Source organism: Cornus florida, unplaced genomic scaffold (assembly GCF_030987335.1).
Source record: "Cornus florida cultivar Cherokee Brave unplaced genomic scaffold, ASM3098733v1 CherokeeBrave_3.0.0_Hap2_Chr05, whole genome shotgun sequence".
NCBI lineage: Eukaryota > Viridiplantae > Streptophyta > Magnoliopsida > Cornales > Cornaceae > Cornus > Cornus florida.
The window spans coordinates 102,942,321-102,968,176 of NW_026775575.1; the positions used below are offsets into that span (position 1 = coordinate 102,942,321).

Genomic DNA, 25,856 nt, shown 5'->3' on the forward strand with positions numbered 1-25,856 from the left:
TGTATCCAAACGAAGCCTAAAAGAGAAAAAAAAACTTTGCAACCTTGCAACAGGAGCAACCAAAATTTTATGGTTAAAAGACTTGTTTGGGTTTTCAATTATTTTCTAAGCTTCAATGGGTGTTGAAGACCATGATGACTTAACATGCGTTTGGGGAGGGGATTTCTCGGGTGGTGGGGAGCAGAGGTGGGTGGCTGTGGGAGCGGAGTAGTTGTTTTGGGTAATAGAGAGAAAAACAATCAATTAAAATATAATTATGACCAATAACCATACCTACATAATGAAGTCTAGTACAATCACTCCTCCACGTTAATTTTAAATTATCCCGACTATTTCTCTCTTACACAATTTTGTAATCATTATTATTATTATTATTATTATATTTTTCAAAAAGTAAATCATAATTTCTCCTAAACAAAATCTATTCAACTGGAGAAAACAAATCGCCGAGTTGAATGCGATTATTCGACGTATGGTACACAGGGTAAGTCGTAACTACCTAACTGAGCTTGGAAATTAATAAGGACGAAATGATGAGATGCTACACCGTAATAAGTAAATCATTCATTTAAAACCCCATCTGCTATATGCTATATATATATATAGACACACAGACACTCCGTATGCAAAGTTATAGAGAGAGAGAAGGAGGTCGTCGTTGTCAACCAAAGGATTACAGTACCTGCTAGCTAATAAGCGCGCTCTCTCTCTCCTGCAAATACAGAGAAAATGAAACAGAGACAGCGACATATGAAAGAGTGAAGAGAGAACTCGACGATAGAGAGAGAGAGAGAGAGAGAAAGTAATCAAAGCTATATATAAAGATAGATAGAGTGAGATTAAAATGTAATGACTAAAAGTGTAGAGTGATAAATTATAGAGTGAGAGAGGGGAAAGATAGCTGTATGTTTGCAGGTCTCGTAGCAGAGTTTGGCAGAGGGGTCTTTTAACTTTATCTTCGAAATAATTTTCACTCTCTCTCTCTAGTTCTCGCAGTGCTACGTTTATGCAACTCTCACTCTCTCTCTCTCTAGAGAGAACTAAATGCCCACTGTATACAGCGAGCTCTCTGCCAGAACGATGTGATTGAACACGCAAGCTCTTCGTGACATCGTCCTCTCCCTCAAAAACTATCATCACACAATAGTGAAGAAATTATTCTGTCTATACCTCTCTGTCTCTCTCCTCTGAGGAGCATTTGTAACCCTCGGTGCCGTCGTTTCAAAGTCGGTGACCTCAAAAGCGTTTCGTCTTCTTATTCTCTGTAGTACGGCCATAGCGTTCTCGAAATCAATTACATAGCTTGCTTTTCAATGGTGGTTGAAATCGAACGTGTTGTGCCCTAGGAAGGACTTTTCTTGCCAAGTTAGTTATGGCATTTTCTTCGGCGTTCGATCCGACTAGTCATTCTCTGAAAGTGCTGGTTCTGCTTTTTCTCGCCTGTTTGAGCTTCGGTTCTGTGGATTCCGACGACGGTGAGGCTTGTCCTGTCTGTTATCGTTTTTGTAATTGGTCCTATCTTCTAATCCGAATTTAATAGTCTGGTTTTATTTTTTTAATGTTTTCGAAAACCAACACGTTTGACGATTTTTCGCTTTTCTTCAATCTCTATAATTCCTCTTTTGGCCTCATTATAAATGCCATTATTGTTTTACAGTATTCGTTTATTTGATTATTACTTAAAACGCGTTTGATTACAAGCACTTATGCCCAGTTCTTCATCTGCACTCGCACAAACTTTTCTCTCTTTGATCTGAAGCTTTTATAATGTTGCTATAAGCTTGATTTGTGCTTGTTCTTCCTCTTCACACTCTCCATCTCTCTTAATGGTATATATATATAATACTGGTATTTATGCATATGTTTAGTTGATTCGTTGTATATGTTAATAAAGGGGCAACGCTACTGGAGATTAAAAAGTCATTTAGAGATGTGGATAACGTGCTGTATGACTGGACGGACTCACCATCTTCGGACTACTGTGTGTGGAGAGGGGTAACGTGTGACAATGCCACCTTCAATATCGTTGCACTGTAAGTCTTTTTCAAGCAACGTTTATTGGCGTTGCTAATTAAGGCCCCTTTACTGGTAGTTCAACTATGCATATTGTCTTCTTCTTTTTTTTTTGATTTAAATTCTTGGTTGTCAAAATTTTGACTTCTTGATCTGTTATTCCCAACACTGTAGTAATCTCTCTGGTTTGAATCTTGATGGGGAACTCTCACCTGCAATAGGAGAGCTTAAAGGCCTTCTCTCCATGTAAAATTTCTACCCTCTTTTTAACTTTGTTTTGCGTAGATTGGTCTATTTATTTTATTTTGAAGCTATAAGCGTTTTTGCTATTCGTGTACGTAGAGTTTCACTGTACTTGGTTTGGAAATGCTTGTTGATAGCTTTTTCTTTGAACAGTGATTTGCGGGGGAATCGCCTCTCCGGGCAGATCCCTGATGAAATTGGTGACTGCTTGTCTTTGAAAAGCTTGTAAGTGTTATTTATGGTTACAGAATAGCGTAATTATGGCCTTATTCTAGAGTGTGGGAAAGCTCAAGAGTGTTAATAATTTTACTATGGCAATGATTTAATTTTGCTATATGTTTTTTTATATCTGTGATTCTTTTCTTTGATTGACATCTCCATTAAATCCTAACCGAAACGTGTTGCCGGCACTAGGGACTTATCCTTCAACGAGTTGTATGGAGACATACCATTTTCAATTTCAAAGTTAAAACAACTAGAGTACCTGTAAGTTCTAATGTATACTTCGTGTTTAATCCACCACTTTGCTTGTTTTGTCTGGTGTGATGGTTTTGTTTGAATGGGTTTTCAGAATTTTGAAAAATAATCAGTTGATTGGGCCTATACCTTCAACCCTTTCTCAGATTCCGAACTTAAAGATTTTGTAAGTGCCGTTCTTCAATTCTATTTCCATCATCATTTCCATGTAACTTTAGAGTTATGGCTAACGTGCAAATGTTTTGAAATACTTGTTATAGAGACTTGGCACAGAATAAACTGAGTGGTGAAATACCAAGGCTCATATATTGGAATGAGGTCCTGCAATATCTGTAAGTAATGAGTATACTAATATTTGATGACATCAATCTGTCCTTTTCATTTGTTGTCGTGTTATTTAACTTATTTTTGCCGATGATTTTCTTCTTTTGATGGAATGAGATTTCCATGGATTCTGAGCCTAATTATGTGTTTATTGTCAATTTAGAGGATTAAGAGGGAACAACTTGGTTGGCACACTCTCTCCTGATATATGTCAGCTGACAGGGTTGTGGTATTTGTAAGTTATCACCTTTCACTTTATTCTTGTAATTCAATTCTCCTTTCAATTTCCTTCCATATTATGTCCTCTGCAAATATATCTTACTTTCCTACCAATTTCAGTGATGTAAGAAACAATAGTCTGACTGGTGACATTCCTCAAAATATAGGCAACTGCACTGCCTTCCAGGTCTTGTACGTACCCTGCCAAGTGCTATGTGGCCAAATTGTATATATCTTGTAAAATGGTTAATGGGAAATTGTTTATTCTGTTTCAATTGGTAGGGACTTGTCTTACAACAAGCTGACTGGAGAGATTCCATTCAATATTGGATTCCTGCAAGTAGCTACATTGTATGTGTATATTACTTTTAATTATTTAGAAATTTTGTACTTTAAAGGCTTAATATCCATTTAGCGTACTCTTACTGTATTGTTTCTTTATTTTATTTTATCTTTTTGTTCACACTAGATCATTACAAGGTAACCGGCTTTCAGGGCAAATCCCATCTGTAATTGGCCTGATGCAGGCACTCGCCGTATTGTAAGTGTTTTCTAAAATATTGTTATCTCCACATAGTATTTTCACAAGACTTTTTTTTAGCCTGGCTTATGAACTTCTCCAAGATTAAACCCTGCTTCTTTAATTTGAAAATTTTTCATCTTACATCTTTGTCAAATCCTGCTTTGATCCAGAGATTTAAGCTGCAATATGTTGAGTGGAGCCATCCCTCCTATTCTTGGAAATTTGACTTACACAGAGAAATTGTAAGTTTTATCCTCTTCATTTGTTTCAGCTTATTGTATTTTCTCCATTTATTGGTGTTCTTAGATTAAAAATATTATGTTCTCAACGGCTGCTTGTATTTTGCCGTGTATACAATAATAACAGCATGACCTTCTATTTATGCACAATGCCAAATTACTGTTTTCAGTGTTGATGCTTCAATTTGATGTAATTATTTAAAATTTCACCATCTATGCATCGAATCACTTGGGACACTTAAAATTCTTGTTCTACTCGATACATCTACATATATTTTGTAGTCAGTGTTTTAATTTGGATGTGAAAATGTTGTAGGTATCTGCACAGTAACAAACTTACTGGATCGATACCCCCAGAGCTTGGAAATATGACAAAGCTCCACTATCTGTATGAATACCTTCTAATTTTTTCCCGAACATCTTTCTATAAGTTCAGTTCTCTTTATGTTTCTTTCTCTAGTCATGTTGCAAAATGCATATGTTTTTTTGTTTCCGTCCTTGTAGGGAATTGAATGATAACCAGCTCACTGGGTATATTCCACCAGAACTTGGGAAGCTCACTGACTTGTTTGACCTGTATATCCTGTCTCTCTTAGTTATTCTATTTGAAACAGTTTTTGCTTTTCTTAAAGCAAGTTATTGACACTAAATGCTTGCAGAAATGTAGCTAACAACAAGCTTGTTGGGCCCATACCTGATAATCTCAGCTCTTGTACAAATCTTAACAGTCTGTAAGCATTGAACCTTATGTGCATTGCTTTGTTTATTGAACTTTCAATCATTTGAATATTATTATTTACCAATTGATTTTGATGGTAGAAATGTGCATGGGAACGAGTTGAATGGGACTATACCTCCTGTATTTGAAAGGCTGGAGAGTATGACATATTTGTGAGTTCAGCCCTTGTCGTCATCATCACCATCTTCTTCTTTTGAAATTTGAGAAGTGTCATGCAGTTTATGTTGTATTTTATAAGATTTTATTTTCATATCATTTGGTAAAATGGTCCTAAACTATCCTGCAAGTTCAACGTGGACGTGTCGTCGGGAGATGAAGAATCACCATCTTTGTTACCTATTCCTTTAGTAATTATCATTGTCGCAGAACTTATTAATTGTCCAGGGCATCCATGTTCTTTTTACCAGTGTTGTGGGCGTTGCATTGACCACAGATCTAACCTTTAGCATTATTTTGCTTAAAGTGGCTGCTTTCGGATTCAAATCCACGTTTTTATGCTTGAAATCTTTACCTTTATTATTACAATAGCCATGCCATTAAAGATATTTGATGAGAAACTTTATATCATGACATGCAGATTCAAATGATTTCATAGCATGAGAAAACCTCACTAAATATGGCATGATTTCTAAGGTTTCTTCTATATGCATACCCCATACCCCAGTTAACTTGTTAATTATAAGCATTTCCTTTGGAACGTATTATTGGAATACTCTGAACATATCGAGTTACTCCAAGTCAACGTGAATTGTTGATGGTAGGTTAGACTTACAGAATCTTGTCTACTGATCTTTTGGCAGAAAAAGAAAATGATTTTCTTTCTGCTTCACTGGTTCAAATTTGAAGAGACAAATAAGAGTTGACTCTAAAGAAAAGGTCTTATTATCTCCTTAAAGCGCTATAACATCTTAGGATAAATTTATTGGTGAGGAATTTCACTATGGGGTCTTTAGCTTGTTAATGCGAGAAAAATGGAGCGCATAAAGGGTAAACATGTAAAATGCTTGTTGTTTCTGGACTATTATGTATCATATTTTCTAGATAACTGCATACAAAAAATCAGGTGGTATCAAGACAAGACATTGATATATAAAGACTTGCGTGAATACCTGCGAATTATCACCTGACTATTTGGATCCCTAATTTGTATCAGAGATGTTTTAGTTCAGTATCTGTTCATATCAATATTCATGAATATCCAATATCTTAAATTATAGTCCACTTGCACAATAGCACAGATATGAACATCAAGGGTTTGTCTTATGCATTAATTGTTCTTATAGTAGCACAATTATGCATCTAATTACTAGCACTTCTGATGGCCTTGGTCATGTTTTTGTTTCTATTCTTTAGGAATCTCTCCAACAACAATCTCAAGGGTCCCATCCCTATTGAATTATCCCGCATTGGTAATTTGGATACTCTGTAAGTACCAAGTGCTCTATTGTTTGTTGATAGTCCTTAATCTTATTATATAATGTCCAATATTAAATGCATCTATGAATTTGATTTTATTGATTTATTTTTTGGCTTAGGGACATCTCAAACAACAAAATTAATGGTTCTATTCCTTCTTCCCTTGGTGATTTGGAGCATCTTCTGAAACTGTGAGTTTTACATTTAAAGGGATCTTGTACCAATTTTTATTTTTATTTTTACTGACAGCCCCTAAATTATATGCAGGAACTTAAGCAGGAATAATTTGGCTGGCTATATACCGGCTGAGTTTGGTAATCTAAGAAGCGTTATGGAGATGTAAGGAATCTTTAACTGCAATTATGGGTATTATTGCATTTTCTTTGTCCAGTGTTCAACTTTGTTGTCCTGATTTTCCATTGTAGAGACATTTCAAATAATCACCTTTATGGTCCCATTCCTCAAGAACTCGGTCAGCTTCAAAATGTCTTCTTGCTGTAAGTTCTATTTCCCTGTTTTCTATTTGTGCTTCAAGTTACTATTTGTGGTCTTCATTGGTTGTCAAAGTGACTGTTATTCTGGGAGGATAAAACCAACAGGTTTGGTTATGTACTGCAGCAACTTATGAAACATTGCATTTATTTTCATACTGTATTAATGAGATGGTATTTATGGTACAAGTTATAACCCAGTTTTCCTGTACAGTGAAAATGGATGGGAAGTCGTAACGTAAAACCTTATGATGATCTTTATTCTCAATCATTGTAGTGACCTTTCATAAATGTTATTATTCCCATGTACAAGAAGTGAAGATTTATCAGTTAATCAATTGATCTTCCTTAGATTTTGATTTGATGAGGAATACATTGGCTTATTGGCTGCATAGTTTATAGAATTACCATTATAATTTTTTTTTATTTTTTTATTATGCAATATTCTATGTAGGATATGAGCCTTTATGTTGATTTGTGTTTCTTAGGAAATAATGATGCCATTAGGTGTTCATTGTAACTTATAATCTCTGGGTTTCAAATTACTGACAGGAGATTAGAAAACAACAATTTGTCTGGAGATGTAACATCACTCAGCAGTTGTCTTAGTCTTACTGTCCTGTAAGTTCGCAACATAGTTAATGAAATGATTTCTAATTTGCCAAGTCCGCTATAGTCTGACAAGACTGTTCTAAATCTGATTTTGCAGAAATGTATCTTATAATAACCTAGTTGGGAATATTCCTACAGGCAACAACTTCTCGAGGTTTCTGCCAGATAGGTTAGATATTATGAATTATTATCACTTCCAAGCAATTTATCTTAATAAACTTGAGTTTATGGTAGTTACATTTAACAAGTTTCTTTGACTGTCTCTGCCTTCTTTTTCAGGCATTTGTTCAACTAAATTAACTTTTTGTGCAGCTTCATAGGCAATCCTGGTCTCTGTGGCTATTGGCTCACTTCTCCGTGTCACATCTCCCGACCAGCAGAGAGAGGTAAATATATGCTTTCAAGTTAGATTATGCAATGGACATGACTTGCTATCTTATCTTCTGTCTGCAAAATCTAAACAATGATGTGTAACCCTACTTTCTGCCACCGAATAGCAATTATATACTTGTTTGCTTGTCAAATTTCAGCCATATAACTATGCCATGGACTAATGTCTCAAGTGGTGTTTAAATAAATCAGGATTTTTCCCAGTTTTTGGGCATACATTTCCCTGTGCAGTTTAATACAACAATAAAATAGTTGGGCATAATCGAGTTTCTGATGAAGGGACTAACTTTTGGCAGCTCTTTTTTGTATTTATAAAATGTAATTCATGCTTAAATTCTTTGGTTAAAACTGTTTCAAAATGTAAAACTAGCAGATAGAAAAAGGATTTTAAATCCATAATGAAAGATAGATGAAGAGGAAGTGTTTTCTTACCAATCATGGCATTCACTGTTAATCCATGACTGCAAAAGGAAAGTTGTCTTCTATGCCTTGATGACTGGTTTGTTTGCGGAATTTCAGATTCCTCTACTTGGCACAATAACATTTTTATTTTATTTTATTATTTTATTTCCAATACCTCATCTGTAACATATTTAGTTGTATCATTAAGAAAAAATCCAATAGAAATTTAACTTCTTCACAGGATAAAAATGTTTCAGTTGTTCAATCTGAGAATGAGCTTCTTGTGGATGCAGTGATGATTTCTAAGACAGCTATACTGGGGATTGCTCTGGGTGCCCTGGTGATTCTTCTGATGATCTTGGTGGCTGCATGCCGGCCGCACAATCCGACTCCATTTTTTGAAGGATCCCTTGACAAACCAGGTGCCTTGACTTCTGCTATATAAACCTTCATAAAGGATATCAGATAATTGTTCTATGATTAAAGATGGTATAACTATATTCAAGGATGTTGTTTCTTTTCAATACCCTTTAAAACCGAAGGAGAACAGTCCTGTAAATGAACTAAAACCATCCAATTTATATATAAATAGACTTTTGCATAAGTAATTTAATATTTTGACTTTAATTGAAAATATTATATGTTTACTGACTTCTCTGTGTTTGTTGGAGAACAGTCAATTACTCATCTCCGAAGCTTGTGATTCTTCATATGAACATGGCACTTCATGTGTATGAAGACATTATGAGGATGACTGAGAACTTAAGTGAAAAGTATATAATTGGTTATGGTGCATCTAGCACTGTATACAAATGTGTTCTTAAAAATTGCAAGCCAGTGGCAATTAAGAGATTGTACTCTCACCCACAGTGCCTGAAGGAATTTGAGACAGAGCTTGAGACAGTAGGGAGCATCAAGCATCGCAATCTTGTCAGCCTCCAAGGATATTCACTGTCGTCATCTGGGAACCTTTTATTCTACGATTACATGGAAAATGGCAGCCTCTGGGATCTCCTTCATGGTGAGTCTTCTTAGATTTTTATGGTGTAGAAACTTGTATGTCTCTGACCATGTAATGCCTTATGCTGCATCATGTTAAATCCCTTCTTCCCCACACCATATAGTGGCATCTGTTCAATTGCAAAAATATAATACCATATATGGTAGAGTTCAAAATCTGAGTAAACTTGTGGGATTGTTGAGCATGAGACAAGGCTGCATTATGCACAAACACTAAAGTGCTCAAGTATGTGGGGAAGATATTTTGAAGTTCCTATTTGGCTAGCTGGGGTAACCTTTCTACCATTCTATTTTGATCCTTCTCTACTGTTATGCAGCTGAGAAGGAGGTCCAAACTCATAAAACCTCCTCTGGATTTCATTAAGTTGCATACCTTATATAGGGACGAGTTCAGTGTTCTATGATTGATTAACTTCCCAATATCATTTACGTGCATGCCAGCATAAATATCTTTCCATTTGTTTCTTATGCATAAATTGTCTCTTCTAGGCCCTACTAAGAAGAAAAAGCTTGACTGGGACACTCGTCTTCATATAGCTCTTGGAGCGGCCGAAGGACTCACATATCTTCACCATGATTGTAGCCCTCGTATAATCCATAGAGACGTGAAGTCATCAAACATTCTATTGGACAAGGATTTTGAGGCCCATCTCACTGACTTTGGCATTGCCAAAAGTTTATGCACCTCCAAGACTCATACATCTACTTACATAATGGGTACCATTGGTTATATAGATCCTGAGTATGCCCGTACTTCCCGTCTCACTGAGAAGTCCGATGTCTATAGCTATGGAATTGTGTTACTTGAGTTGCTGACTGGAAGGAAAGCAGTGGACAATGAATCCAATCTCCACCATCTGGTCAGTATTGCATCAATCTGCATATGGCATTTCTTTATCTAACAGGAAATTCATTTGTTGAAGCACTAGAAAAATGACGTAGTTATATTGATATACAGTATAAATTTTCATATTGCATTCAAAAGGTCAAATTGGTTTGCAAAGTTTGGTACTTTTAAGATATTTTAAACTTGTACTAGGGACTTTTTGAGCTCAAATGTTGGCATTTGCTTTTTGCTATTTGCTAAAGGTGCAGCTTGTCATGTTTCTTATTTGTGGATAATGTTGGCCTGACCGGGACTGATTTGGGCTAAAAATGTTTCAACATGTCACATTTATCTTTTTTATCCTCCTTAACAGATCTTATCCAAGACAGCCAACAATGCAGTGATGGAAACAGTTGATCCTGAAATATCTGTGACATGTAAGGATCTTGGAGCAGTGAAGAAAGTATTTCAGCTTGCACTTCTATGCACCAAGAGGCAGCCATCAGATCGGCCAACCATGCACGAAGTGGCACGTGTCCTTGGAAGCCTCATTCCAGCTGACACACCGAAACAAACAACCCCAGCCCCACCGGGACCACTCCCATCTGCTAAGGTGCCCTGCTACATGGATGAATATGCGAATCTCAGGACTCCACACTTGGTGAACTGCCCATCCATGAGTACATCAGATGCCCAACTCTTTCTAAAATTTGGAGAGATAATATCACAGAACAGTGGGTAAAGAAGGCACAGGGCTGAAGAATCAAAATATGAAAAACACATCTTGAAATGGTAGGGTGCAGGGAGGATAAAAATTTGGGAAATTTGTATAAAAATCTGGTACCAATTATTATTGTAGGTAGGAAGATGCAAAAGATGGACAGGGACTTTACTAATAGATGTAAAGTGTGGTATCCCAATTCATGTTACTCTTTCTGTTCTGTAATTATTGTTCTCGTGTTCTGGCATTTAGGTTTGGGACCACTGGTTCTGGCCCGGACCAACATATGAGGCCCCGGCTCACACTTGAGGAGGAGGGTGGGTGCACCAATGCATTATCTGTGTCCAGTAATAATTGCATTGTGGAGCCTAGTTGGGCCGTATCGATAGTTTTGTTTGGATGTTGATATGTTGTGATTTTTATTTGCTCTTCATTCGTACAATGGTACAAAGGCACGAGAGATTTATTGTTTGTTTTTTTTTTAATGGTAGATGTTGGCATTTTAACCCCTTCAATCTGTAGAGGAAAAAAAAATAAATAAATAAAGAGTTTTGAATTGTGAAAAGTGAGGGTTAATTGATCCCTCTTTGTATAATAAAGAACTGAATAGATTCCCACTAGGAGGAGCCCTTGTCTGTACCCCTTTGCTTCATCTTTGGTGTTCCTTTTTTTAGTGATTTGTGCTTTTACAATTCCATGGATCATAATCAATGGCGATTAGGAAAGCAAGGAATGGTGTGCCATAGCCATTTGTGTGCCGGTAATCTTTATGAGTATCTTTTTGCAGGACCCTGTAATAATGGTAATATCTGTTTTTGTCAGGTTTCCCAAATTTCGGAAATGGCCACAGCTGGGTTATTAAGCCCATGAAAATCTCTCAAGGGTAGAAGTCTATTAAAAAAACCCCTATAATATTTTGTGCACGTTACACCTTATACCACCTCTCAAATTAGACGTCTTACTTAAAAAATCATGACTCACAAAAACATAACGTTTAAATTGGAACAGCGGGATTAATTTATTTTGCCTATATAACTCTATACTAAGTATTACAATGCTGCAAGTAACGGCCTCCCGTCAGACTTTCAATAAAGAATGGCTGTTAGTTGGTCATGTGCCATGCGCATGACTATTTTAAAATCTTAAAATCCAAAATTGCCCTTTTGTATTCCGTAATTGCCCCTCATTATATTCTCTCTCTATTTATATATATATCCCTAGCAAACCATTTCATACTTACTTTCATTGACCCAACAACAGCAACCCGAAGATTCATCAACTCCATTAACTCCGACAAGCTTCACCGTCCAATCTAGCAAGCTTCATTAACATATTGTCATCGGCGCATCAAAGACCCAACAAGCTTCTGTATCTATATACCTCCTCTCTCATGCACACTATAAGTAAAAGAATAATTAAGAACTAGTTGAGCTCCAATTCTAACATACACCCAAAAACTACAAGCTTGGTCCTTCAAAACCTCTAACAGAAAAAAATAAAAATAAAAATAAAATTTCACAGGACGTACTGAAACATTCCCTCAGGAAAATCTCTAGCAATTATCGGAAAACAATCGCTCAAGACGATTGAATTAGGCCTGTTTTGCAAAATCTTTCTCAGTTATGAATGTGCCATGAAAACCATATGGAACTCTAGACGAAGTTGAATCAAAGCTTCTAATTGCATACTCTTCTCCTCGTGCACAAAAACAATGACAAGCCCGTCATCTCCAGCTTCCGAATTGAAGTATGTGGGAAGAAACAAAGGGTCACCATCGTACCTCTGTTCGCCATAAATGGCGAGGTAAGCGAACTGGGTTTTTCCAGCCAAGCTTGTTCCATAAATGGCTACTTTTAAGTTAATTTGATAATCCAAATTGGTTATAATTGGTCGGCGTGTGGACTAACCAGCGAACAGAGAGTTTCAATGTCCATGAACGCGGGCGAGTGCACAATGCTTCAGACTTGGTTCGGTGAGCATCAGGCTGACCAAGCCAACAGACCCGAACAAACTTCGACTGTGAACAAACCAGTGAGCTTCACCAGTTCTGCATGCTCATCAGTGAAAGACCCAACTCCACTCCGGCGAGCAACCTTGGCCAGTTCGGCGAGCTTCATTAACATACCTACTTCATTTCTTGCGAGCTCCAATTTTGGTGGATCCAATTCTGGCGAGCTTCACAAAGACAACATTTCCGGTGAGCTTCATATTGCATTTCCGGCTTCAGAATAGACCCAACTGAAGGCACTCCATTGAAATCCAGAAAGAGACTAACATAACTTTGGCTTTTTTTGTACTTTCACATTTCATGTTATTTTAATAATTTTTTTTTTAAATTATAGAGAGGGGTATTTAAGTATCGGTGAACCGACAAAAGGTACTAATTCACACCTATTTTTACGTAGGGGTGGTTAAAAAATATTAAGGGTTTATACGCACTACAGGGATGTTACAGGGGTGTTTTCTGCATGCGACTCATCTCTCAATTTATCTTCCCATAGGATAAATAAAAATTACAGTAAAGTGCAAAAAAACCTCTTAAATTATGTTTAAATTTGTACATAACACTCTGAACTTTATTTTGTCCATAAAATTTTCTAAACTATCATATTTTGTTGCAACATACTCTAATGACTATACTATTTTTTATTAAATGATTATAATGCCCCTTCGTATTGAATTACATTTAATATATTTTTCTTATATAAATAAATTATGAAAAAAATTCATACTAATTTGATGAAATATTCTCCATTCAATTTGCATAAATTTACCTTTCAAAATAAATAATTAAAGAAAGGTAAATTTATGCAAATTGAATGGAGAATATATTAGATGAAAAGAATGTATTTTTTAAAAGTATTTTATTAGTTTTTAATCAATATATTGTATGAAAAAGAAGATATATTTTAATAATAAGTTAATCAATTTAGAAATTGTAGTTTTAAATAATTAGTTTCAAAATTAAATGTAAATTTATGCAAATTGAATGGAGAATATAAAAATTAATTTTTAATTTTTAATGAATATATTACATGAAAAGAATGTATTTTTTAAAAGTATTTTATTAGTTTTTAATCAATATATTGTATGAAAAAGAAGATATATTTTACTAATAAGTTAATCAATTTAGAAATTGTAGTTACAAATTTATTTATCTTTTTCTTTTTTATGATAAATTAATACTAATAATAAAATTAAGGTAGATAATATAATTAATATTTACATAAGAGAAAAGATAATAAAAATAATTTAATGAGAATTTATAAAATACTCTTTTGTATTGAGTTTGTCCTTAATTGTAACAAATTAATTGTCCAGGGAGATAGTTTTTAATTCAAGGGTGTTATTTGTAAAAAGGTAATCGATTAGGATAGTTTTTTGCATTTATCTTAAAAATTAAAAAAAGAAAAGAAGAAAATCCTTGAATTTGGACAAATTATTGGGTGACCATTTAGAACCGATTAGAAAGTGATTTTGAGTATAAAAAGTCAATAACACACATATTATACAAAAGGACAAAATTATTATTTTATAAAAGGGTAAACATAATCACACCCTCTGAAGTTTGGCAAAAAGACATTCAAAGGAAACTTACCTATTTTTTGGATAAAGACACCCAGGTTCAAAAATAGACAAAGACACCCCTCTACATAAAAAAATTGACCAAATTACCCTTTGATCTTTTAGAAGACTTTTTTAACTTTACAATTATATAAATTGGACCAATCTACCCTCATGAATAATTTATGCATAAAAAAAAAAGTAAAAAAAAAAAAAAAAAACTATATTGTTCACACTTTTTTTTTACACTTTATAAACGTCCCAACTTCTTAAAAATGTAAACATCTAAAATGATTTTTTGATTCAATACATATATTTCAAATAAATTATATTTTGTTATTACTTCTTTTCTTTTTCTTTTTTATTTTAAAATTAAGATGCTTAATTATTTCATTTTAAAAAATTAAACCAATCTATTTTCATTAAAAATAAAAAATATGGTACCAATATAACTTTATGCATCTTAAATTATATATCAAATATGCATAAACATCTTAAATTATATATCAAATATTATGCATTTCCCAACATAAAAGAAAATAGGTACCAGTATAACTTTATGAATGCCTTTTGTTTTTTATTATTTTTTTTTCCCTTTGCTTTAATTAGAATATTTGTTTTCACATCCTAGGCTATTAAGTATAAAAATTTAGAAGTGTTGTGTATTTCATTGTTAAATACAAAATCACTTGGCAGAATAAAAAGTAGGTCATTTAAAATCAATTATGTATAAGGAAATTTTAAGATAACCAGGTTATGAAAATATTCATGCTTGAGTTGAAATTTTTTTAAGATAGTTGCATTATGAAAAGAATAGTGTTTGAGTTGAAATTTTATGACGGTCAAACCAGATTTTTACGTGAATCGGATGAGTTCATTTTTCAATTCGGAATCATGTATAAAAACTTCCATACCATAACAAATGTTTCAAGTTTATTATGAATAGAAACTAGAACCAAACAGCGTTGATTTTTTTGCTTTCAGTTGCAGATTATTGGAAGAAGGAACTTTAGAAATTCTGTATTCAGTACTCACACAACCTCGCAAGTTTCAAGAACTAAACAAAATAGAAAAGAAGGAAAAAGAAATTGCAGATTAATAATAATAACTGGAGTTCATAATTTTATTATATAAAAAAGGATACTTCTACCTTGTATTACAAACTTACACAGCTACCATATAAGCTGTCAAAACACAGATCACTATCAACAGTGCTATCGCATAGCAAAATAATGAATCAACATAGACTCATTTTTTCTCACCTTTTACAGAAGGTCATGGGTACAGAAATATCCCATCTATTTTCTTATACGTATATTTATTCTATATTGGAATTAATACAATATATTCCCGTGTTTGTTGGGGAAAATGAAGGAAAAAACTACTACAACTATAGTGGAGTCTACAGGTACAGTGGAAATCCCCACATAGCTGTAAAGAATCCTGAAGCAGGTATACTTAAGGTTTGAACTAATCCTAAAAATCTATTTAAATTATAGCTATCCTTCCTAGGTTTGCATTATACTGATAGGCATGTCACTTCTATGCCACACTAAATCAGCTACAACTAGAAGAATGAAAGCCAAAGACCCCCAATCGAAAAGCGTAACTACGTAATAGGCATATAGAACTTCATTAAACCAGCAACCCATTGTCTGTTCTTAAAAGTGAAGACAATGGAGGCAGGCAACAACCCACCTTAGCATCTCGTTATGATACTTGCAACATTTCTACCAATCTCTTCTTTTGTTTGCTGAGACACAGGAACATCTCCAATGTACATGTCAAAGAAAGCCCCTATAAATGAATTTACATGTTATAATTTTAGTATTTTCCCTTTAATCATATGCTATTTTTTGGGGATATATTGACAGACTTAAAAATGTGCCAACTAGAAGATCTGAAGAATAATTACTTACTACATAAATCCTTGCTATGGACTGCTCCAATCTGACTACCTCCCACTGCAAAAAAATATGTTCTACTTTAAACCGTGTGCTATAAATTAAAAATATATCTAATATATAGTGGGCATACTGGAACATCTCATCAGGATAAGGAACTCAAACCACCATTGACTGGGTGCTTCTGCAAAGAGGGTGGGGGATGTACATGGACATAACAACACATTTACAATTAAGAAACTTCTTCCTGTTGATGACTACTTACTTTCAGTAATTAGTTGTCCATCAGCAGTACGTCGAAAATCAATAGTTGTTCCCTAAAAAAATCAAATTTTGAGTAAGATGAGATTTCATAGCACTCAAAAATAGAAATAAATTAGAGATTTTGAGATTATATCACTTGTTACCGAATGTAAGGGAACATCTTGTTTGAAGAGAGAACCAAATGCCCTCAAGCAGTGATAATCAGTGTCTGGGTTTGCCTTGAGAAGGAAAGATAATTGTCATGAATCAGCAATACTCATCTTATTTATTTATTTATTCTCCTGGTAATAATAATAATAATAAAGAAAAACTTTATGCAAGACCATGAGGAAAAAAAAATTCATAAGCATATGTTTCACCTTCACTAACCGGGCTCGAAGGGATTTCTCCAAAGCACTGCAACAGAATTACAACACATGAATTAGAGAAACTAACATTTTCTTCATCAGTGCTGATCACACATCTCACACTTAAAAAAGGTGCTATTAACATATACGGGCTTACTCAGAAAGACCATGCATATCCTCTCTCTCTCTCTCTCTCTCTCTCTCTCTCTCTCTTCTTTTTCTTTTTCTTTTTTTTTTTTTTGTCCTTTTTTTTTTTTCCCTCTCACTTTTTCCCATCATAAGTCATACATGACTATAAATTTTCTGAGTTATTTGCATCCTATTTGTGTTCATTTATTCTGCATTTGTATAATTGTGGTTTGGCACACCTCAAGACTCTGTCAATCTGACTATAGTCAAGTCTAAATGCAGCACTCAGACAGCCACAACCACTAAATGATCCCATTCTGACTATACATTTGCCACTTATAGAAATTGTGGTTTTGTTAATCTAGTTCTTATTATTATTAGTTTTAGCAAATGCATAGACCTTAGGGTTCTAAATGCTGCAATCACTAGACGATCTCACTCTGAATATACAACCGAGCAATAGAAAGATTCCAGTATTATGATAGTGACCACATACATAAAACAAGAGCAATGGAGCTCTTGGGTTTTTATCCAACATCATCAAGTCATCATACACAAAAACTTCAAACCATCAATTTTAACACCAATAAAGATTATTTTGGATAACGAAATCAAGTCTTGGGTAGTCAGGTGTGGTCTTCAAACTGAAACCTACAGACAAAAGCAAAGGTATTCTATATTAAAATATTGAATAAAGCCATAAATCTAATATTGTAGTCTACGCCTTTCAATAGTGGTAGCTCGACTTGAAGAGCCAAGGACTCGAAACTAACATTGTAGGGAAAAGCAGGCAAGAAGACTGAAAATTGGAGATGGTGGCGCCTCAGGATCGTCTACCTCTACAGCGGGTTGCCTTAGAATTGGTCCATGATTTTGACATGGCTGGCTTCCCTTATATTCGTTAGTTAAAGTGGGAATCTTAGTCACATTACTCTCTTATGAATAAGCTTGCTTTCCAGTTTGACATCACCCCTCCTAATTGACTTAGTAGAGGAGTGGTGGCAAAGAAAGAATTGACAACATTAGGTGAAAGCAAATAAACTTCTCTATCCGTCGGGCACTGACTTTATATCTGAAAGAAAGAACTCTTCTTGTAATACGATATTGTGGAGGCATATCTCAATCCTGATCAACCCGACCTGATTATGACTCCGACCAGAAGGCGCATTTTTTTATTTTTGTTTCATCTATTTTATTTTTATTTTATAAAAAATATATTAAAACAAAATATTCAAATAATACTCCCTTCGTCCCACAAAAAATGTCCACCTTTCCTTTTTTGGCTGTCCCAAAATAATTGTCCCAATTCAAAATTCAATGCACAATTTTTTTAATATTACTAATTTACCCTCCTAGCCTTGAAGTTATAAAAGCATGTTGTCCCACCATAGAAGGGTGTATTTGGAATTCATTCTCTACCACTATAATTAAAATATATATATAAATTACACTCTTAAAAAGTTGAGTTCCTAGAAAGGGACACTTTTTATGGGACGGAGGTGGTAATAGATCTCCGGATCTTATAAGGTGTTCCATAGGAACATGAAGAGAACCGCAATCCTGACAAGTGATGATGAAAAGTGAGGGCGTGAGTGATGGGAATTATGCGGATGGTGCTGAGAAGAATGCTGGAGAGACTCGTGAGTTTTGTATTTATTTACCTTCGTTGCTTCACAATTGTATTTCTAGATTGTTTTGATTATTTATTATAAAATAGTTTGTAGATGGCGCAGACTAGTTTGGTGGCGTCCAAGTTTTTTTAAGATAGTGTTACATCATGTGCTATATGATGGACTTTGTTTTATTCATTTATTTAATTGTTCTTATTTTAAATGCCAACCCCACGCCCTCCCGATAAATAAATAAATAACTAATTCAAGAAGTTAAAAACATATATAAATAGAAAGGACAAAGCATTAACATGATAGACATATAGACACTAGAAGATAGAGAGCAAAAGAGAGAGTAATACAATCATGATAATTCAGAAAAATGACATCAACATCATTAACTTGACAACAAAATAGAGATAAAGTACCTTTCCTTCCCACATAAAATGAATTTCAATTAAATCCATGGCAGATTCATCATTACCAGGGTGTCATCAGAAGGTTTATATTTCAAATGTATGTCTGAAAGGAGAAATTTAACTTACTTTTTAACAGTATTGATCTTAATCCCATTGCAATTAACCACAAGCCTGACAGTCATGTTAATATCCTGCCTGCAGCACCCACACCAAAACCATAAACACAGGAATGGTGACAAGAAATCGTTTAAGCAATTGTAAGAGACAAATCCTTGAGTTGATATCTAAATTGAACCAAATTACCTTGATTATCCAAAGTAATCTCCTTCAAATTTAAATTACAGTCTTTAAGCCTCTTTTTAATTACTTGCACTAATGCTAACAATCTAGGATTCTGTTTCAACCTCTTCTTTCATCTCATGATTCAACTTGAGCCACTTTTTGGAAATTAAGAGGACCAGATTGTAGTGCTTCATCTCTTTACATTGATTTGGTTCTTCATATTTCCTCATCTCAGATAAACTAATAGGCTCCCAGACAAACATTTTTCTCATTAAACCAACAAGTATGTGTTCTCTCCCATAATGATCCATATCAAGATCATAGTTGTTAACGGCTCAAGGTGCACTAAGGCGCCAAAGGCCTTCTGGAGCCTAAGCGCAATATAAGGCGCGAGCCTGATCGAAGTAGGGCGCGTGCATAAAGTAATGCATATTTAAACAAATAATATTATATATATTCATAATCAAGCACTAATTGCAGTTAATGTGAGTAGTGAACCATAAATTTATGAATTTTGTCAAATATTTCAAAAGTTTAAAACAATACGATATATGATATAGAACCTTTAATTTAGTAGTCATTAAGTAAACAGGAAAATGATACAAATAATTGATTAAAAAATACAAGGCGCGCCTTTTTTGGGCCTGGAGCCTACTAAAAAGCGTGAGCTTGAGAGTTTTATGTGAGCCTGATTGAAGGGGCCTTGCCTATAGTAGGTTGAGGCGCTCGAGCCTGGGGCTTTTTTGGAGCCTAGGCGCGCCTTTAACAACTATGATCAAAATCATAGAGACAAAACTAACCAAGGACGTACAATGTTCATAAAAATCACATTGCACTGAACAGTCACCATTAATACCACAAGAAAAAGAAACAATATAGCATTGGTTTTGGCCCAGGCCATTAATCGGTCAAAGTCCAATGCGCTTGAGCCCAGGCCTCAAAATTTTAGAGGGCCCATTTGGGATTTTTTTAAGAAGGGACAGATTAAGTACAAATCTAAAATATGACATATTTTAAAGAAGTGGCTGCCATCGCGTTTTTGTCAACCCTAACTTTTGCCACTCAACAAAGTTATGGCCCTTTAACACTAGGAAAAAAAAAAAAACCCAGAGATTCTTGAGAATCATGGTTGAATTGATTAAACATCTATTGCAAAAATACCTGAGAAGATCCTCATAAAAATCATGGCGTTTGTTCAGTTCACCAAGAGGTGTAGAAGCATACTTTGGACCCAATTTCTGACAGACATCATAAGGATGAACATCTACAAGAAAAAGCAAGAAAAGTAAAAAATATAGCAAGGGTTTTCCTAAGTTCAATACTACAAACTTGTAAGTGTCAAGTGAGCTTCAGTAGTCCTTACAAAAACCAAATGCATAGACCTTCAGGGACTTAATTTTGATTATTGTCATAGTTCTGGATCCAGTTCCAACAAGAACCTGAAGTGCAGGCAGAAATTGTTCACAACCAGTTTGTGATAAAGATAAATCCAAGACTTCAACAGACGAAAGCATGATGCTAGCATACGGATAAGATGACATGCATTAAAAACTCATGTCAACAAGTCAGAACTGTATTGAACAACTACCACTTAAAACAGAAAATGAAATGCGCAAGACTCGTAAGGAGTAATAATTAGACCGTTGTCATGATCATGAAATTGCAAGCACATTCATGCAACACAAATTAAATTGGGACTCCAAGTTCTAATTTTACTGTAACACAATTTTGTTTTTGGTTACACACACACACACACACACACACACACAATTTCAGAGCTGATTGAAATTGTAATTTTGCACCTCAGTCCATAAAATTGCAGATAAACAGAAGCCACACAATGTGAATTATTTGCGGTACAAAGAAATTTGCAATTCTATATCTGGAACGTGAGAAGCAGAACAGCACCACTCATCTTTCCTTTTTTTTTTTTTTTTGATCTACAAGCAAAATGCCAAACAACGATGAGCCAGCTCAAGAAGACACATCCTCTCTACTTGCAGCACCATCGCATAAAACAAACCCAATTTACTCTTATGGCGACTTGAACCCTCAATCTTCCAATTTTGGGGGGTAGAGGAGATACCATTGTGCTACACCATGTTCTATTTTTTTTTTCATCGATTCTCACAAAGAAATGTGTCATTTTTCTTTCTTAGGGCTCTTTTTCTCAATTTCTAATCTAATCTTTGTTCTTTTAATTTATATAATATCTATGGAAAAATACAGAACTAAGATATCACTACTAAAACGCAGGATCAGGAAAAACTATCAATCCTGATTATGCGTATTGGAGCAGGGAGAAAAAGAAGTGGTTACCAATCAAGAAGTCCATCACTACTTCTGAAGAGATTCACATTTTTATGTCGAAAGATCTCCTTAACTCAACATGTTGCGTGGAATCTTCGGTTTTTAAGAATTTAGACTACATCCCTGATTTCATACACAGTGCTTAATCATGTATTTTGATTATTTTTTCTCCAAATTATGTTTCTGCCGTTTAATCCATCTCAGTTCAAAAGCAATTATTTTTACTCAACTAGCAATCTTCAATTCTTTGTTGCTCTCCTTTCTGTGCATCTTCATCTCATTTTCTCTTTTGTCTTCTTCTTTGTTAATCTTTTTCTTGTTAAAATTTCAGTTCCATAAGAGTCATTTAAACAATGAAATAAAAGCTTCAATTCAATTTTATTTTTTCAGAATTGTGATTTTACAATTGAATCCTAATTCCAATTATCAATAAAACCCTAATTCTGTTCTGCATCACACCATATCAAAATATGTTGCATCTTTCAAATATTAAAATTTCACAAAGAAAGTATTGAAAGATAAGGCAAGGGTATTCAAGATTTTAGTCAAAACTTCTGAGAAATTTTTATTCCTCTTCAGAAATTTCATTGCTTACATATAGATAATTTTTCAATTTCCTTTTTAACAAAGAGAGGTTAGGGAGAGAAAGAGAAGAAAATGTGGCACAGCAGCCAAGAAATTCAAATATGCAGACACCCCAAAATAGAATTAGAAAGAAAAGAAAAACTCTCAAATAAATCCATCATCACGACCCAAGCCTTTAAAAGTCCCCAACAAGTTGGAAGTCAATCTTGAGAGCAACCAAAGTCATGAGCAAGCCACCACAAAAAACCAACATATTTTAACACAGCCAAAGAACAACATATTTTGATACAGCCAGGGAAGGCAGTAAAAAGCTTGGAAACCCTAAAAGATTCTAAAGCTGCATAAATCAATATAGATCTCATGATTTTAAAAAATTTGCTGGTTGAATGACTAGTAGTCACTAGAATTCTCTATGCCAGCAATATCACCTTGTCCTAGTTAGTTCTAATTCTGTGAAAAACATAGCTAGCTTAAAAAATGGATAGAGTACAAATTGTTTGACTCAATAACAAAGGCAACTTTATGAATTCTTAATCTCAAGCTCAAAATAAATAATAATAATTAGTAATTAGAAAACATTTGAAGTTGGGAATCACACCTTAAATATAGAGTTTTTACAATCAAGTTCCAGTAAAATACTCAAGACATTGGACCAATTGGCAGCATTCTAAACAAACCATCCAAAAGCATAACTGGAAGCACACCAGAGAGTGGTGTAGCAGTTAAGAAGCTGGGTTTCTATGATTAAATGGAAAAAATTATAGTGCTAAATTACACCATATATTACTATCATGAAAATCATAGTGCAGCGGATAAGTCTATTTTGCTTAACAGCATAAAATATTACTATCCACTGGCATAAATGCCACCATGAATTCATTGTTTCACAATTTCCAGGATAGGGTTGACAATATCAATGTCAAAGGAAAAACATGCAAAACAATAGAAATTGCAGAAAATCCATCAAATAAGTATGGAATGCATCTTAAAAGCAGCTGAACAAACATAATCATACAGATCAAGGTGTATGAGTACAGTGTTATGGATACTACTGTTATGAGAACCAAAAAGAACCCATAAACAAGAAGTTTGAAAGTTTTGAAATTGACCTCTGACATTAAACTGGAATTACTTTCTCTAGCAAAAATATTGTCTATAATTGTAGGGAATGCAATGCCTGTTCTGGGTTCAACTGCATGCCTTGTCCAATTTAAATCCAGAAAAGAAATATCGGAACATCCCCCATGCTCAACCTGACAAGGGCTTTGATCCATGCCTCTTTGCATTTGTGTATCACTATTCTCCAGTGGAACAGCTAATACATTATGAGATCTGATGGCCATATACAAGGAAAGAACTTTTTAAAACAATGTGAAATCATGAATATCAGGCAACAGGAACGGTTAAAATTTGCCAAGTTGAATATAAAAATCTCATGAAAATACAAATAGATATTTGAAAATACAGAGTTATATGTAAAAGAAGACTTCATAATGTTATCAATAACTTACACATTGCCAAGAGGCGGTACCAAAGCAGCAGCTAGTGAGAGGAATGGAAACGAATGAAGCTGTTCAGCTTCTCTGAACAGTTGCCTGACAATGAAACCCGGAATGTTACCAAGAAAGACCGGGTTGAAGAGAACTCCTGAGAGATTTTGTCTAGTAGAAACTATGCGCCTTACTTGCATAGAGGACTTATTGTTTGAAGGATTTGAACCGTGTGAATTGCCATGTAAATTGTGCCTCATGGTGGAATCTGACCCACCAGCAAACAAAAATAGCAGAGCACCAGCAAACTTTGACATGGAGGAAAAAGCTTCCTGAATAGCCCGACTTCCGGGTACATACAAGAATCTAGAATGATAAAGAGAACTGTCGACAAATGAACCAATCTGGGACAACAAATTACCCCCCAAGCTATGCTGTGCAAGTGGATCTACAGGAAAGACATAAGGTGAACCTCCATCAAGATCCAAAAAAACCCACCCATTATTCAGCATATTTGATTATGACTTTTTAATTGTCTTTATTCCCAATTCAACGAATTCACACCTTCTTAGTGGGAAACGAGAATGATACGCCTGCACAAGTTTTAATTACAATGAAGAAGCATAAGTTATTCAGATTTAATGAAGATAGCAATTTTTGTAGTATGAAGCTCTTGACAATCCTCCTTGCCGGGGGAAAAATAAAAAATAAAATAAAATAAAACTCTTGACAATCTTGACCAAAAAAAGTGTGATTTTGCAAGAAATGTGCTTCTACAAGAAAAACTGTTCAAAACAAAGAAAGAAATGACCTCAAATCGAAAAACGAACAGCCGAACACAAACAAATACAGTAATAACAAATCGCATTAGTTTCTGACATATATATACACACACATACATAAATATAGATACATGCAAAGGAAAGAAGAAAAAAAAAACTCTTGCTCGGAGTAGGACAAATGAATGCAGCCATTAACAGCAACAAGAACAGGGGTTTGAGCTAACAGAATTACAATTATTCCAACACATCTAGCTTAATCAATACCCTAAAATGAGGCTAGCTAAATCATCAATTTACTTGTTAATACATAATTACATGATTAGATCTACATCACGTATATACACATCAATGTGGGGGGGATAAAAAAAAAAAAAGCAAACCTGAAACGAGAAGCTTCGATGGAAAGGCCAATTAGGGTTCCAGTTACGTGTGATCAAGGGATTTTTGAGTTGAGAGAGAGAGAGAGAGAGAGATTCAGAGAATGGAGGAAAGGAATATGCTTTGGGTAACAGGAAGCGGAACAAGTCACCGAAGGAGAATTGTTATAAATTAATAAAAAAAAAGGAGGAATATCTTTGACTTTTTGACTGCTCTCCAGGTCACCCTTTTTGTGGTATTTTTGTTGTTGCGGGACGGTGGTTCCTCTCTGCCCTTATTCGTGGTTGACTCTTTTCTTAGCCTCTGCCTCTTGAAAAGACAAATGTAGCCTCACTCACAACTTTCACGTGTGTACAGGTGCTCTACTGGCGCCTAAGATGGAAAATCACCACCACTGAAATAGAAATAGTAGTCCATTTTTTTTCCATTTTGAAATAAGTGAAAGGGAATGAGTCGCATCAATTAAAAGTATTGGATAACTAAATTTTTATCACCTATTATATTCTATATATATAAACGTATTTAAATATTATATCTAAAATATAATGTCCTTTTTGAAAATACATCTTCTTTTTCCTTTCTCTCTCTCGAAACTTTATCAGCTTCTATTAATGGACTCTCCAAGGACTCACAAAAACTTTTAAACTTTAAAACTTCACCTCAAAACGTAAACAAACTCCAAAAACCCATGTAATTTCACTAAAGTATTATGCAGAAATTTCATAATATCATCCATAGATCTAAACTTTGTTCATCTAAATCTCGATTTTGGGTTTGTTTTTTCTTATCTGATTAAAGAACACAAGCACCACTGGTTTGCACTCTCTTTAGTAAATTTTTGTTTGGATTTTACGTGTAACATAAGTATGAAATAAAATACGTACTGTTTGGGATACAAATAGGTTTATGTTAGGATGTTACGAACATTACAAATTGTTGGAATGTTATGTACAAACAATGTATTAGGATTATATTGAAATGTTGCGTACAATTTATATTGACTTAAATTACAAACTGCTTTGGATGTTATGCAGTATACAAATAATTAAACAAAAATCATGCCAGATGTTGCTCTGTTCCAATATTGCTATCTTAATTTGGAATAAAATGACAAGAAAAGGAAGGAAAAATTTATGA

At 34.5% G+C, this 25,856-nt stretch overlaps 2 protein-coding genes across 4 annotated transcripts; one reads left to right on the top strand and one right to left on the bottom strand.

Annotated features, from left to right (window-relative positions):
• The first annotated feature begins 623 nt into the window (after positions 1 to 623).
• On the top strand, positions 624 to 11,126 carry LOC132308091 (LRR receptor-like serine/threonine-protein kinase ERECTA). Its single transcript, XM_059806066.1, has 27 exons — positions 624 to 1,475; positions 1,895 to 2,033; positions 2,188 to 2,259; positions 2,410 to 2,481; positions 2,671 to 2,742; positions 2,828 to 2,899; positions 2,994 to 3,065; positions 3,221 to 3,292; positions 3,397 to 3,468; positions 3,559 to 3,627; positions 3,746 to 3,817; positions 3,970 to 4,041; positions 4,355 to 4,426; positions 4,543 to 4,614; positions 4,698 to 4,769; positions 4,858 to 4,929; positions 6,131 to 6,202; positions 6,313 to 6,384; positions 6,461 to 6,532; positions 6,619 to 6,690; positions 7,237 to 7,305; positions 7,394 to 7,465; positions 7,609 to 7,682; positions 8,382 to 8,510; positions 8,765 to 9,109; positions 9,598 to 9,968; positions 10,308 to 11,126. The coding sequence occupies exons 1-27, from the start codon at positions 1,373 to 1,375 to the stop codon at positions 10,674 to 10,676; spliced, it is 2,964 nt and encodes a 987-aa protein (XP_059662049.1). The 5' UTR covers positions 624 to 1,372; the 3' UTR covers positions 10,677 to 11,126.
• Positions 11,127 to 15,314: 4,188 nt separating this feature from the next.
• On the bottom strand, positions 15,315 to 24,878 carry LOC132308092 (fatty-acid-binding protein 2). Of its 3 annotated transcripts, XM_059806069.1 has the most exons (12): positions 24,722 to 24,877; positions 24,124 to 24,152; positions 23,581 to 24,007; positions 23,179 to 23,401; positions 20,538 to 20,613; positions 20,336 to 20,438; positions 19,019 to 19,087; positions 16,747 to 16,783; positions 16,531 to 16,605; positions 16,389 to 16,440; positions 16,139 to 16,183; positions 15,315 to 16,016 (listed from the first exon to the last, which is right to left on the bottom strand). In XM_059806069.1, exons 3-12 carry the CDS (start codon positions 23,874 to 23,876, stop codon positions 15,919 to 15,921), a joined length of 1,074 nt encoding a protein of 357 aa, XP_059662052.1. In that variant the 5' UTR covers positions 23,877 to 24,007; positions 24,124 to 24,152; positions 24,722 to 24,877; the 3' UTR covers positions 15,315 to 15,918. The 3 variants fall into 3 exon arrangements, with proteins under 3 accessions (XP_059662052.1, XP_059662051.1, XP_059662053.1); XM_059806068.1 differs by having other exon boundaries at positions 23,581 to 24,152; positions 24,722 to 24,878; XM_059806070.1 differs by lacking the exon at positions 24,124 to 24,152.
• Positions 24,879 to 25,856: the final 978 nt, after the last annotated feature.